This window comes from Papio anubis, chromosome 9 (assembly GCF_008728515.1).
Source record: "Papio anubis isolate 15944 chromosome 9, Panubis1.0, whole genome shotgun sequence".
NCBI classification, from domain to species: domain Eukaryota; kingdom Metazoa; phylum Chordata; class Mammalia; order Primates; family Cercopithecidae; genus Papio; species Papio anubis.
Window position 1 is genome coordinate 111,047,942 of NC_044984.1, and position 14,050 is coordinate 111,061,991.

The 14,050-nt window shown below is 43.0% G+C and overlaps 1 protein-coding gene across 6 annotated transcripts in view; it reads right to left on the bottom strand.

Moving 5' to 3' along the window:
- C9H12orf49 (chromosome 9 C12orf49 homolog) overlaps nucleotides 1–14,050 on the bottom strand; it is a 41,481-nt gene that overhangs the window by 15,825 nt on the left and 11,606 nt on the right. The window contains exons 2-5 of one of the 6 annotated variants that reach the window (XM_003907214.4): nucleotides 11,294–11,450; nucleotides 7,374–7,525; nucleotides 6,836–6,949; nucleotides 387–4,964 (exon numbers count right to left, since the gene is read on the bottom strand). In XM_003907214.4, coding sequence (XP_003907263.2) covers nucleotides 4,881–4,964; nucleotides 6,836–6,949; nucleotides 7,374–7,525; nucleotides 11,294–11,450 — 507 coding nt within the window. In that variant the 3' untranslated portion in view covers nucleotides 387–4,880. Of the gene's footprint in view, nucleotides 1–386; nucleotides 4,965–4,996; nucleotides 5,356–6,835; nucleotides 6,950–7,373; nucleotides 7,526–11,293; nucleotides 11,451–14,050 lie in introns of those variants that run through there. The other 5 variants (XM_021922994.2, XM_009181783.4, XM_003907215.5 and 2 more) reach the window with 5 other exon arrangements.

Here is a 14,050-nt window from a genome sequence, read left to right on the forward strand (position 1 = left end):
CACAGCAGAAGGCAAGGGCAGGGAAATAATGAAGTCAGCACTCAGCTACCAGGAGCTCCTCTGTTCAACCTAAGGGGGAGATGTGACCCCAGAGCAGGGCGGCTCACACTTCCAGCCAGGTAATTCTGTGTCGTGGGGGCTGTCCCGGGCACTGCACGATGTTGGGCACCATCCCTGGCCTCCCTCCACCAGTGCCCACAGTACTGCCCTCCTCCCCAGCTGTGACAAAAATGTCTCCAGACATTGCCAAGTGTTCCCTGGGGAGTAAAATGGCCCCTGGTTGAGCCCCACTGCCCTAGGTGAACTGGAAAAGTTGGTTTGTGAATATGTGAGCTTACTTGTTTCTAACACAGGGCTGAAAAACAAGGGAAGGGGACAAAGGCTGCTTTCATTTAAAAATATACTGTTGTAATCAGTGAGAAAAAGAAACAACATTGGCTAAGTCACGAATAGGCTTTTCACCATATGTACATGATACATAGCCAATCAAAACAAGGAATGGGGTTCATTCTACTAGAAATTAAATACATTCAAACAAGAACATTGAGATCCATTAGCAAAATGTTTAAAAATGTTATCACAGGGTTATCAGGGGTATGACAAAAATGGACACTCCCATACACACTAGGTGAATATATTGGTGAAAATAGTTCAGATAAACACACAACCATGTATGTAAAAGTATTTATCATCAATGCATTATTTGTAGTAGCAAAAACAACAAGCAGCCTTAGAAACCAGTTAATGTCCTCAGCAGGGAATTAATAATATTATTGTATATCCATGAAATTGACACCATGTGGCCACGCAAATGCATTACATAGGCCTCTATGTAACATAGGATATTCATTTGAGAATTGTTTTTCAAGAGGACAAAGTGCTTTCATTTTTGCCTAGAAAATGGGGGAAGACAAAAATGGGTGGTGCGTATCTCTAGGTTGTGGGATTTTAGGTTATCCCAAGTTTCATCCTTACGTGCTTCTGAATTATCTGAAATATCGTATCTTTAGCACGAGTTCTTTTAAAAAATAGTAACAATAGTAACAAGAGCTCTGTAATTCCTACCCTAACCCCAGGAGCCCACCCACCCCATCTGAGCCGACCCCTTACTGTCCCTGACATTGCTCCCCACTGACTTGCAGACACTGACTTTTTGCCAAGCTTCAGGCCTTGCTCACATCGACACTTCACAGCGACCCTGAGAGACAGATGCTATGACCCCATTTCACAGATGAAGGGCCTGAGACGCAGAGGAGGAAGACTGCCTCAGGCCACGCCGCTAGTAAGAAGTGGTAGTTCCCAACTCTAGAGTCCCAAAAGAATTCTGTCCTACCTGTGAAAAGTACATCCAATAAGCAGTACCTCGCTACATTTACAATTTATCTGCAGATCCCAAGGATGGGAAAAGCTGCACTCAGAAACTTGCAAATTGTGCAACTGTTCCCCACGATTCCCTTGGGGCCAACGCCGGCTGAGGCATCTCCAGGAGGCCCCAGTTGGACTTGGGGACATGCTGAGAGGTGACAGCACTGCTCTCAAGTCCTATCTTCTGCTTCTGCAAAAGCTGTGGAGCTCACCCATCAATAGCAGATCCAGGCGGGCGCACTGGCTCACACCTGTAATCCCAGCACTTTGGGAGGCTGAGGCGGGCAGATCATCTGAGGTCAGGAGTCTGTGACCAGCCTGGCTAACATGGTGAAACCCCGTCTACTAAAAATACAAAAACTTAGCTAGGTGTGGTGGTGCATGTCTGCGATCCCAGCTACTCAGGAGGGTGAGGCAGGAGAATTGCTTGAACCCAGGAGGCGGAGGTTGTAGTGAGCCGAGATCACGCCATTGCACTCCAGCCTGAGTGACACAGCGAGACTCCATCTCAAAACGAACAAACTAAAAAACAGCTCTAGCACTGGCAGGTCCCAGGCCCTGCGGAAGGTGTTTCCCTCCCTCCTTTGTCCTTGCCTGTCTCAGAGCCCTTTTCAGAGTCTCTTGTATGTTTCTTTCCCTGTTAGGACCAATCTTTACAACTTCAGCAAGCGCAGCAAATAAGATGCAGAACTGGGGGAGATGCGCTGTATGACTCAATTCCCTTGAGCCTAAAACACTCACTTATTAATAACATTTTTTTCTTTTTTTTGAGATAGTCTCATGACTACAGGTGCATGCCCCCATACCCGGCTAATTTTTGTAATTTTAGTAGAGACAGGATTTCACCGTGTCAGTCAGGCTGGTCTGAACTCCTGCTTTCAGGTGATCCACCCGCCTTGGCCTCCCAAAGTGCTGGGATTTACAGGCGTGAGCCACCGCGCCCCACCGATAAAATTTTTTCTGAAGGTGTTTTCATCCCTTTTGTGATCTTCTAAACTCCCAACGTGTACCACACGCTTCGTTGGGCTCCAGGTAAACAAAACTTAGACAAAGTCCCTGATTCTAGAAACCCTCGGTCGAGGGAACCACAAACCAACCAGAGTGGAGGGCAGGCAGGGGTCCTAGGCTGGGAGCTGGGAGCCTGGAGCGCGCGCCAGGTGCTCTGCAGCCCGGCTTCATTATGGAGGCTCAAGCACTGTGAATTTCCAAAAGCCGTGAACACACCCCTAGCTGACTGAAGTACAAAAAACATATCCCACAGCCACATGAAAATGACCTTTGGATCCTCCACCTAATTTGGGTGTTTAGGCCGCCTCGCCCCTCTTTTGGCCTGGACAATTGAAATGTATCTGCTCTCAGGGGAGACGCCCACCGTGTCAGGGCTGGAGCTGGCAAGAGACTGAGAAGAGGACTAGATCTAGAGTCAGAGATGGAGTTCTTGTTTGGCATCTGTCACTAAATCTCAGTGGGGACCCAGGAAGTCACTCCACCTCTTGTATTTCCTCATCCACAAAGTGGAAATACAAGCAAGCTTAAGTCTCCATTGTAAGGTTGGAGTTCCTGTTTGTGAAAGCACTGGAAATGTAAAATGCACTCTTCAAGTACAAAGTCAGAGAGGATCCGTAAATAGGCACAGACTGCCCTTTGGTATAAACTGTTCACATTATATCTACGTTATGTTGCTCAAGAGTTAAAATAAGCTCAAAGGAGAGGCGGATACCAATGTCAACCGGGGGAAGACCGACACTGAAATTCCAAACTGAATTAGCAAAAACAATAGATGGATGAGACATGCAGACATGCCACGATCCGTCACATCAGAGTTCGATGTAGTCCTGCTGCAAACACATGGAATCGGGTAAGTCCAATGCCAACGGAATAGATTTCTTGGGATCTAATATTTTTAAAATTGCCTGACCAGCTTACCCTCTAGGAAAACTTACTTAAGGGAGGCAAATAACTTTGGGAGATGAGTATAAGAGGTAGCAGGAGGAAGTTAAGGAAGAACGCCACTACATACTGCAGGAATGTATTGGAAGGCAAACATGGCCCAAAGAAAAAGCTCCACTGAAAAAAACGTTGAATACTGACCATAGAACTAGCACCTTGCTCCCAGGTCAATAATATGAACCAAAAAAATGACAAAGACCTTGCTCAATCCTGAGGTTCGTGAAGGAATATAGGAGAGTTGTGTGTTCATGTGACTCCTGAAACCGAAGAGCAGTACTATTCAAAGGGCATGTCTTCATCTTACGATCACATATTCTAGACCCTGAGCCGGAGAGTCTGCGTTACAGTAGGAAAAATGGGGAGTGTTTCACGCCTGTGGATTCAGGACACACCAGCAACCTACATGTGTAGCATTCTCTGAGTCATAATGACCATTCTCATCTCCCACTGAGGGCAGGTGTAAGACTCTTCTCTTGCAGTGCTCTGAGAGGAAGTTGGGCTTCTTCTTCTTCTTTATAAATCATAGGGAAACCAAACATTTGTACCTGTTACATCCCCAAAGCTGAAGGCAATAAAGAATAAACACATACAGCAAGCTGCAAGGTGCGTGTTTAGGAATTGCCTCAACATTGGGTTTCTATTGACAGAACAGGGGAGGAGGTTGCCTCTGACCTTCCTGAGGCTCCCACTGAACCCTGGCTGAGTAGCCCACAGTTAATTTTAAGTGGCAAAAGAAATGAGAACAAATTCCTCCAGGAAGAGAAATTAGATTTCTGCTAAAACAGTGCTCTCCATAGGGTATATGAGCACATTCAACTGCCACTGGAAGAGAACCTGAGGCAGGCACACAGCGCCCAGTGCTAGAAATTTTGCAGTTAGATTAGAATGGAAGAGTGTCTGAGTTTTCAGATAATTTTACACGTCAGGATATGGCTAACAGGTCATGTTCAGGGCCTATGCTTGATACTGTAGAAATACAAACAAAAATAACTGCCTAGAGAGAATATCCACGTCCTAAAAGAGAAAATGTTTTATCTGGGAGGAAGAATGATTTAACTCCTGAAACTCGAGAACACAGAACAACAACAAAAATAATTTCCTTGAACACATTCAACTAGAATGGCAAGGCATTTTCCTACATAAAACATTAGAATTTTCCCATTACTCTAAAGGAATTCAATAAATAATTTTACAGTGAAAGGGCCTGGATCAAAACGGAAAGTGACACCGGCCCCCGACGAACACAAGTCACAGGTCCCTGTGCAGGTCCCAGGGCTGGGTCATCCAAGAACTCCAGCAAAACCGGAGCCCGGCCTCCGGTTTCCTCTTTCCCGAATGGGACTGGCTGGAGGGTCCAAGCTGCTTCACAGAAGAGTTCCATCTGGTAAGTCCGGGCGGTGAGCAAAGCCAACGATGACAACACGAGAAGTGGTCAAAGCCAAGGTTTCCTCACGCTGCCTTTTTCTTCTTCCCGCAGCCTGGCCCGATGGCTGAAGCTGGGCCCCAGGAGGCGAGTTCTTCGGCAGGGCCTCCTCACCCAGGCTGGAGCAAGTCCGCCGCGCCCCTCATGCGGAGCAGAGCTCGGGCGGGCTTTCTCCATAGCAATACTTTGCTATGGGGTCCCGGTAGGTGTTCTCATGCTGCACGCTCTGTTGGCAAAAGGAAGATAAGAGCGCGGTGAGAGTGAGCACAGCTTCACACACCTCCCTCTAGGAAGAGTGAGACTGGATCGGGACTGTCAGACTCTCCCTGCAGGAGGCTGGCCGAGTCCATCTCCAAATGTCACTAAAGGCTCCAAGGCACTTTCTGGAACAAACAAGAATGCTCAACCCAGAACGCCAGCGCAGAGCATGAACACGGACATAACATCACTGTGGCACTGTTTCTTTTTGTGTACACCAGTGAGTAACTTCGCCGTGACCTGGTGACTCAAGACAACTACTTTTTCTCCAATTACTGGGAACAGTCTAAGATCCGATGGGCGTTCTGCACCTGATTCTGTGCTTCATTTAGTTCCCGGTAAGGCACGCTGCGGAGACACTAAGGAGATGCACTTTAAATCGCTTTCATAAAGTTTATGTACCTAAAAATTTGGTGCACGAGCCAATTCCTACAATACCATGCAAGCCTCATTTGGCTAAGCAAATTGGAAGTGTGATTTAAAGCAGACAATCATTCCTGATGGCTAATTTTTCAGCAATTTGTTTTCATACAAGCAACTTGAGTTTTTGGCTAGTCTAGAATTCATTAATTAGTCCAAGACCAATGCTAAGCAACAAACTTGTAAATATTCATCCAATTTAACAGACATATAGCCAAATCTTCTCTTTCTCGGGATACTTTTATCAAAACAAATCAAATGGCAATTGGGAAATCTTTTTATGGTAAAAAGACCAAGTCCAAAAGTATAGTAGCTTCACTGAAGACTAGAAATAATTCCTGGGTTTTATCAGTGAAGGAAAGAAAATACTTCGCCTTTTCTAGCGTTTCTCAGAATGAGAGAGAATCTGAATCAAAATGAGTCATGTGTTCAGCCTTCCTCCTCATTTCCTTTAAAGCTCATTCAAGTGGAAAGCTCTTCAAGCAAAACAAGACCATCAGGAATTTCTTAATGTTTTCAAATGCTCATTATAATCCCTGAAACATTTACCCAATGATACTGAATGCTCGCAGAACAAACCAGAGACATGAGAAGGGGCATAAAATCAAAAGGTGGACTACAGAAATCTGGCAAAGGGTACAAGAGCTTTGGAGAATGACAAATGAGTCCGTTATCTCAGACGAAGCCAGTAAAATCTTAGAGACACCATGAATAGAAGCCAGAAGAAGTGTGCTTGTATAATAAACATGTCTGGTGATTTTACAAAGAGAGCTACGACAACTGCCCAACCACAATAGCTGAGAGCCGAGGAGACAGTGATGAAAAGGCAAAAGACTTTCAGACGCTTTCGGCAGCAGGTGCAATAATATTTAATGCCCAAAGAGCGAAGCATTTAATGACGGCACGCTAATATGTATTGAGAGCCTGACAGCCTACAGATTTATTCATGTATTTTTAAACATTCACCTGCCTCATCCCCTTGAATCCTAAAATAAACGACGACTCCATCCCAGAACAAATTGCTACTTTTACTCTAAACAAGTGGTTACTGGAAAGCCTTAGTCATATTTCAAAGACGGGAGGAGGACCTTCTCTTAGGAGCTGGACTATTAGGACGCCACCAGACTTAAAAATAATTTTAAGCTTCCACTTAAGGAGCAAATGTACCAACCACATAGAAGAGATGCAAGTTAATTAGACCTTGATTTAATAAAAATGCTTCACCTCCCCTAACTTGTATAAATCTCACATTGACATTTTAAATACTATCATCACACTAAACAAAGCGTGACATAGCTTCATTTGAGTCTCTTCTCTTCTCCATTACCACCCCACCAAAAGGATCTCAGTGTGTATTTTCTAGTTTCCTTCTAACCGATCAGCTGCCATCCCACAGCTAGAGACATCACAGCTTCTGACCTGGGATGAGGTCCTGCATTTGGCCAGGCACAACTCAAAGTGATCTTCGACTGCCATGAAGAGGTTCTGGAATGCCACAGCTGCCCGGTTGAGGAAGCGCTCCAGGAGAAGTTGCTATGGAAACAAAAGTTAGTGCCTGTAATAAATTACCTAAGCCAGCAGAAGGTGACCTTGCCTATCTCTCCTAAACTAAGAGAATGCTGATACAGGGATGGGGAGGGGGGGAAAGAGAAGGAGAAAAGAAGGGAGGGGAAGGGACACACGCATGCATACACGTGCATGCCAAAGCACCCTGGGTATCTTATTCATTAGATATGTGATTAGCAATACAATGGTCCATTCTGCAAAAGAACCATTCAAGCAACTGGGAACCACCTCCTTTCACGTTAGATAAAAGCTACTGTGCAGCAATTTCTGACACCTACAAAGTTCCTAAGTTTTATTTTCAGAAGAGCCTCACATGAACAGCCTAATGCTCATCATAAAACAAAGGCCAAAAGAAAAACGGAGTCGCAGAACCAGGAGCGACTCCCCATACCTTGTTGGGCTGCAGGCAGCAGGAGACACAGTACTCATAGGCGCTGCAGCAGCCGTTGGGCCAGCAGCCATCACAGCAGTACTGCTTCGTGCTAGGGACGTTGACGTTACAGCAGCCATTTACCAGCAAATCCTTCCTCTCACAAACGTAGCCTGAAAGTCAGAGACCAACCTTAGCATAAAACCAGCAGCCTTGCCACCTCCCTACCAGGGATGACCATGAAGCAGCAGTGAAAGTATAGAGACAGAAGCTGGAATCTGGGGCATCATCCCAAGCACCGAAGAGCTGGAAACTGGACATAATGTGAGTCGGACTTGCTTTCCCCATGCAGTCATTGACAGGAAGCAGGCACTCCCCTGTTATCGCCAGGCTACATGTCGGAACCTACCTACACCTACTGTTTAGTCTGCTGGCACATGTTTGATTTCATCACCAGGTCAAGCTATAGCTACATTCTCCTGTTCTAACCTATGCAAGCCAACATCTCATCTGTGCCTGAAGAAAAAATGTCATTCTTTTCTGAACAAAAACTTTAAAACAGAAAAAAAACCAAGGCACTGATTCACAAAAGTGAAATCCTTCTAGATTGAACAAACAAAGCACTCTTTACAAATATCTTTCAGACGCTCGCTGCTTACTGAATAATTTGAAGGATTATAAAAATAGAAATATTCACATCTAACTCTTATAAACTGATTTGTACGTGTACACGCCAGGGACTCAATCACCCCTCGGCCTTTGGGAATGCAGTTGTCTAATACTCAAGAAAGAAAAAAATCTCCTAATCCCTCCCTTCAACTTTTTATAAATCCCATCATCTATATACACATGCCCCCTCCAACCCAGCCCATTCATGCCCAACTTTAGAGAAAAAAAATCTCCTTACAAAAGCTAATGTATTGTTCAGAGCTGCTAAACAGACATTTCTCTACATCCTTCTGGGAATGGGACAGAAATATGTAAGGATAAGTCCATAAGGGCCACCAATGGCCCTGAGGAAACTCCCAGGTGCACACATGAGCTCCCAGGTGCACGTTCAGGCCCACAGGTGCAGAGCAGCTGCTCCCCGCATCGCTGCATTCCAAACGCCCAGCTTCTTCATCCTCAGAGAAGGAGACTTGCTGAAGTATATATAAGGTTGTTTTCAGAAACTACTTTAGAAAACAAAGTCTGTTCAAAAGCAGGAGGCACCAGTAGAACAATCGTAATGAAGAAACTAAAACGGCCCTCACTTAAGACTTGAGCAAATGAGGCCTATAGAGAACCAGGTTCCGGATACTTGGGAATCGGTGCCTTTTGTTGTAGTTGTTGTTTATGTTATTCTGTCTTCTAAATTAAGAGAGGATATGATTCTAATGCTATAGTAAATGTTTCTTGGGATTCTTCCTATTTCTACTCATTTTCTTTACAGGGACTAGAAACCAACACAAAATGTAAATAAGTTAGTTAGCATTTTCCTCAAAATTCTGCTCAAAATAATGAACATACAGCAACTCTATATAATGTGACTTAAACTCTGCCAGTTGAAATTCTCTTTCTGCCCTTTACTTTTCATCTTGTAAGTGTCAGCATCTCAGGCATCCTTTTTTTCCCCCCACTGCCAACTTACAGTATTCGGCCTTGAAATGCAGCTCTTTCTAGCTTGGTGAAAGCAAGCTCATCAAGAACTCTCACCTTGCATCAGACATCTACTCACTCAAATGTTATCTCCAACAAGGAGTCCTGTAAGATCACAACCTCATACTGTGTTGCTATTGCCTTGAAAATTAACTTCCAGCCTATTAAAAGTTTGTAAATGCAAATGATCTTATTTAATAATGTGTTACCCTGGCAATATTCACAGCAGCATCTGTTTGCTAAGAGGCGTAAGTTCTTACATGCTTTCTTTACTAAACTACTTACTTCACCCATATTCATGGAGAAAAATAAAACCTGTAGCTCTTGGATTTTTACTGATTGATTGATTCCTTCATTTCTGGACTCAAGGAGTCCAAGAGTCTGTCTCATCTAAATTAATCAAAAGAATATTCTTTCACTAGCTAAGATAAAAGATGACAAACTGCGCTCACAACCCAGCGCTAAAACATTAGAGTGGGTGTGTAAGATTTCATGTGTTCTCACTGAGTGTCACACATCCTGTAAGAAGCTCTGAACTCCAAGTCAATGTCTGCCTATTGACTATGTCATCTTGTGGAAGTCACTTCCTTTTGCTAAACTTCACTCTGCTTGTTAAAAAACAAAACCCACATTATTTTCAGTATGATTTGCTTTTTCAATGTGATCTTAAAAACATAGCTTGTCACTGGCATCACTGCTGAGTTGGGAATGCATTCTGGTACAAAACACTCTAACCTGAGGTGGGCAGTTTTCTTCCAGCTCCTTTCTTTATTTTCCAATAATCTCATCTCTGGTTTGGAGACTTTGAGATCTTTTTAAAGTGTTCTTATTTTGCAAGGAATGCAACCCCCCTTTTTTAAGCAATAATGCACTGTGTTTTTTTCTTAATTTTTTTTTAGACAGGGCCTCACTCTGTCACCCAGGCTGCAGTGCCGTGGTGTAATCACAGCTCACTGCAGCCTTGACCTCCCCAGGCTCAGATGATCCTCCCACCTCAGCCTCCCGAGTAGCTGGGACTTGGGAGGCTGAGGTGTGCCACCTGCAGTGTGCCACCACATCCAGCTAATTTTTTATTTTTTATAGAGACAGTTTTGTTATGCTGCCCTGGCTGGTCTTGAACTCCTGGGCTTGAGTGCTCCTCCTGTCTTGGCCTCCCAAAGTACTGGGATTACAGGTGTGAGTCACCACATCGGCCTGTGGCTTTCATTTTCAAGACAGCAAGTGTCTTCATTTAGTTCAGATTCATTATGTATATGAAGATTCTAACACGTTACCTATAGCAATTTCTATACTGTCACGTTCATAATCCATTTGTTCTGAGACTTTTTGAAACAGGGCAAAATTTGCTCTTGAAAAAAAAAAAACGTGTTATTTGCAAACCACCAGCAGAAAAGAAAATCTGTAAAACAATCAGGGAACTTTACATACTGTTGGATATTTGACATTAGGAGAAATTGTTACTTTTTTTGATGTGACAATGGTATCACATTTATGGTTTATAAAAGTCTTTGGCAATGTTGGGCCAGTTCCTTAACCTTTGGTGCTATGTCTTCGCCTATAATACGAGGATAGCAGTATCCACCTCATAGGACTGTTGCGAAAATCAAAGGCGATAGCCCAGTGCCCAGCACATAGGAAGGGCTCCATGAGTGCATGCTAAGCACTAGCAGGAGTCTCACTGTTTGGGAAGACTCAACATTCTTTAAGTGGGAGGAGCTTAGCAGGTGTCTAGTCCACCACCTTGCCCAGGCACAGTCTTCTGACAGCTTACAAGGAAGCGCGAAAACCTTATCAAATAGATTTACATTTTCACTGTTAAGAGTCATACCTTTTGAATGTGTTTATAATTACTTTGAAATTATCTGGTCAGTCAACAAGTACACTTCTTGAGTGTCAACACAATGTGAATTTTACTCAGGTCACCACGAAGGAAAACTGAGCTCTTATCCTATAGAGTTCACCATCAAGATGAGAAAAAAAGATTGGCAAGATGGGGAAATAGTGAGGCTGGGGAGAAATTGTCAGAAGTGGCCTGGGGACTAATGCATGACATAGTGCTCATGCTGTAAGTTGTAGGCAGAAGGAACTTTTAAGAGTTAGAGTTATCAAAACAAGCTTCTCTGATGTTGAAGGGAACCTTGAATGATGAGTAGGGTATAGAAGACAAAAACCTGGGGAATGTTGCAAATGAGCGAGGAGGGGAAATGTGTTGCAGAGGAATCCCTAGTAAAACAAAAACCCTATGAATGGCCCAACCAGTCTACGCTCCTGATCGCCTGGAGAGGAAGGGAAGCCAGCCTCACCGAGTTCGTCCGTGATGAGGTGCTTCCCTTGAATGGAGTTGCGGCACTGATTGCTCGGACGACTGCTATTGCCCAAGTTAAACTGCACTTTCCACGGGATGGGCTGATTATGGTCATGAACCTGGAGGAGATTCCTATCTCTCACTGCCCTCTCCTCCTGCAAAGAAACCATAAGTGAGAAGGTTAAGTATCCAGTATCCTTTCTTACAATTTCACCAATTTTTCATAGAAGCTACAGTAAGAGGATAGAAATACTATAAAAGGCTTACACTACAGGAATCTGTACTCTCCTGGTACAAGCAAAGCCTGAGCCAAAGACATAAAATAAACCTGAAGGAAAAAGTAATAAGCTAGCGCTATGCTTCAAAACTGGCATACTTACATGTGTGGCTTCTGGATGACGTGCACATTATAAATGTGTATAAAAGTGTTAATTTTATGAAAAAATTGGAGAGGAAAAGTTTTGGACTTTTTCTTTCTGATGACAAGTAATTTAAAATATTTTTCATATTAAAACAAATACATTGTGGAACAGAACTTAAAATGTGAATGCACTTTTTAAAGAGCAGAAGAAACTTTTGTGACTCTCATCTCAGACATCTAGAGCACAAAGTCCCTTTCATTTGCAGTTACAGGTACTTTGGTGGAAGACGTTTGGGAAAATGTGAATTAGGAGTTTGATTTTAGGAGCAAAATGAAGCATGTCAACTTGCGAATTTCTTCTGTGAAGGACCACTGAGTATGTAACCCTCTGCCGAACACGCCCGGGTCAGCCAGCCCTCTACCCATACAAGCAATTAGAAGAGTTGCCCTGGAGTCAAGAGTTTAAGACCATCTCTTCTGGCCTTGAAGAAGCTATGTCCAGTAGGAGTCAGCTTTCAAAACTACCTTTTCTATACTGTTATAATATTTTCTACACTGTTTAAAAAAAAAAAAAAAAAAAAAAAAAAACACCTAAGGAGGAAGCTGCCTAACTGCTAGAAAACAAGCCAAGCTTGAGAGAGCCTCTTCTGAATGCTTCAGTGGATTCCTGGATAACAAAGCAATAAGACTCCCTCCCAAAGGCTCTTTAATGTACTTGAAACATTCACTATTCTAACGGAGTTCTGCGGCTGTTACCTTTAAAAATAACCTGTTATGTGTCGCTTTTTAAGCAAAATGGGCTAATCTTGAAAATTTGATGAAGAGGCTTATATACTTAAAAAATGGTAAAGATCTTTATAGTTACTAAAATTTATCTAGGAAAGTAATCTCGGAAGATCTATTAGTATTTTTAAAATACGTATCTACATACAGTGTGGCCCAGGAAACTCAGGTCTATCCTATGGAAAACACCAATGTATAGGGAAACACAGGGATGTTTACAACATGATCATTGCAATGGTATAAAAAACCTGAAACCCGCCAGGCGTGGTGGCTCATGCCTGTAATCCCAACATTTTGGGAGGCCAAGGCCGGTGGATCACCTAAGGTCAGGAGTTTGAGACCAGCCTGGCCAACATGGTGAAACCCCACCTCTACTAAAAATACAAAAATTAGCCGGGCGTGGTGGTAGGAGAATTGCACGAACCCAGAACGTAAAGGCTGCGGTGAGCCAAGATCACACCATTGCACTCCAGCCTGGGCGACGAGCAAAACTCCGTCTCAAAAACAAACAAACAAACAAAACCCCTGACACCCCAGTAACAGAGAAATGACTGAATGAACAGGGGTATAACAATACTGTTACAACCAAACTTAGATACGACTGATAGCTATTTAACTAGAGTAGCAGTTCTACAACCTGACTTTTGCACATTAGATTAACGAAGGCAGCATAAAAACAAATTCTGATTCCTAAGCCCACCTATGGGCAAGAAAAATCTGTGGAGACCTGGGAATCAGTATTTTTAAAGTACCTAGATGATTTCAATACAAAGACAGGGTTGCAGACCAGGGCATGACTATAGTGTATTATTAAGGGAAAAAGCAAGTTGCAGAATAATGTGCCCATCACACATATTATGATAATAATTACGATAACAAGCACATATAGGTTTGTAAGAGCTCAGATAATGGTATGGAAAGATATACAGTAGTCTCCCTTACCCATGGTTTTACTTTCTGAAGTTTAACAGTTATAGTTAACTGTGGTCCAAAAATATTAAATGAAAAACTGCAGAAGTAAACAGTTCCTAAGTTTTAAACTGACCACCGTTCTAAGTAGCATGGTGCAACCTCACGCCATCCCATTCCGTCCCGCCCGGGCTGTGCATCATTCCTTCATCCAGCATATCCATGTTAGTCACTTAGTAGTCACTCAGTTACCAGGTCGAAAAACAGTATGGAGAGGGTTTGGTACTAGCCGCAGTTTCAGGCTTCCACTGAGGGTCTCAGAACAGACAAGGGGGAACTACTATACTACAGACTATTAACATGGGAGGGACATATGTGGTTATTAAAATTATCTTTAATCATCTTGGGAATATTCTTTTTAATTTAAAATAAAGTGAAAACAACATTAAAAACGATTATTAACAACAGAAGGAAATTAAGTAAAGATTCTGTAGGAACTTTCTATTATACTTAGAACTTTTCTGTATATCTACAATTATTCAAAAAATTGTTTAAAAAACACAATTACCAACACTAAAGGCAAAAATTGTCCATAATCTCATCAACTTAAATAAATTCTATTTGTTTTTGCATATTAGCTTCTAGCTTTTGACCTCAACATTTATACAAATTAGGATGTTTTGCATTCAGCTCTTCTTGACA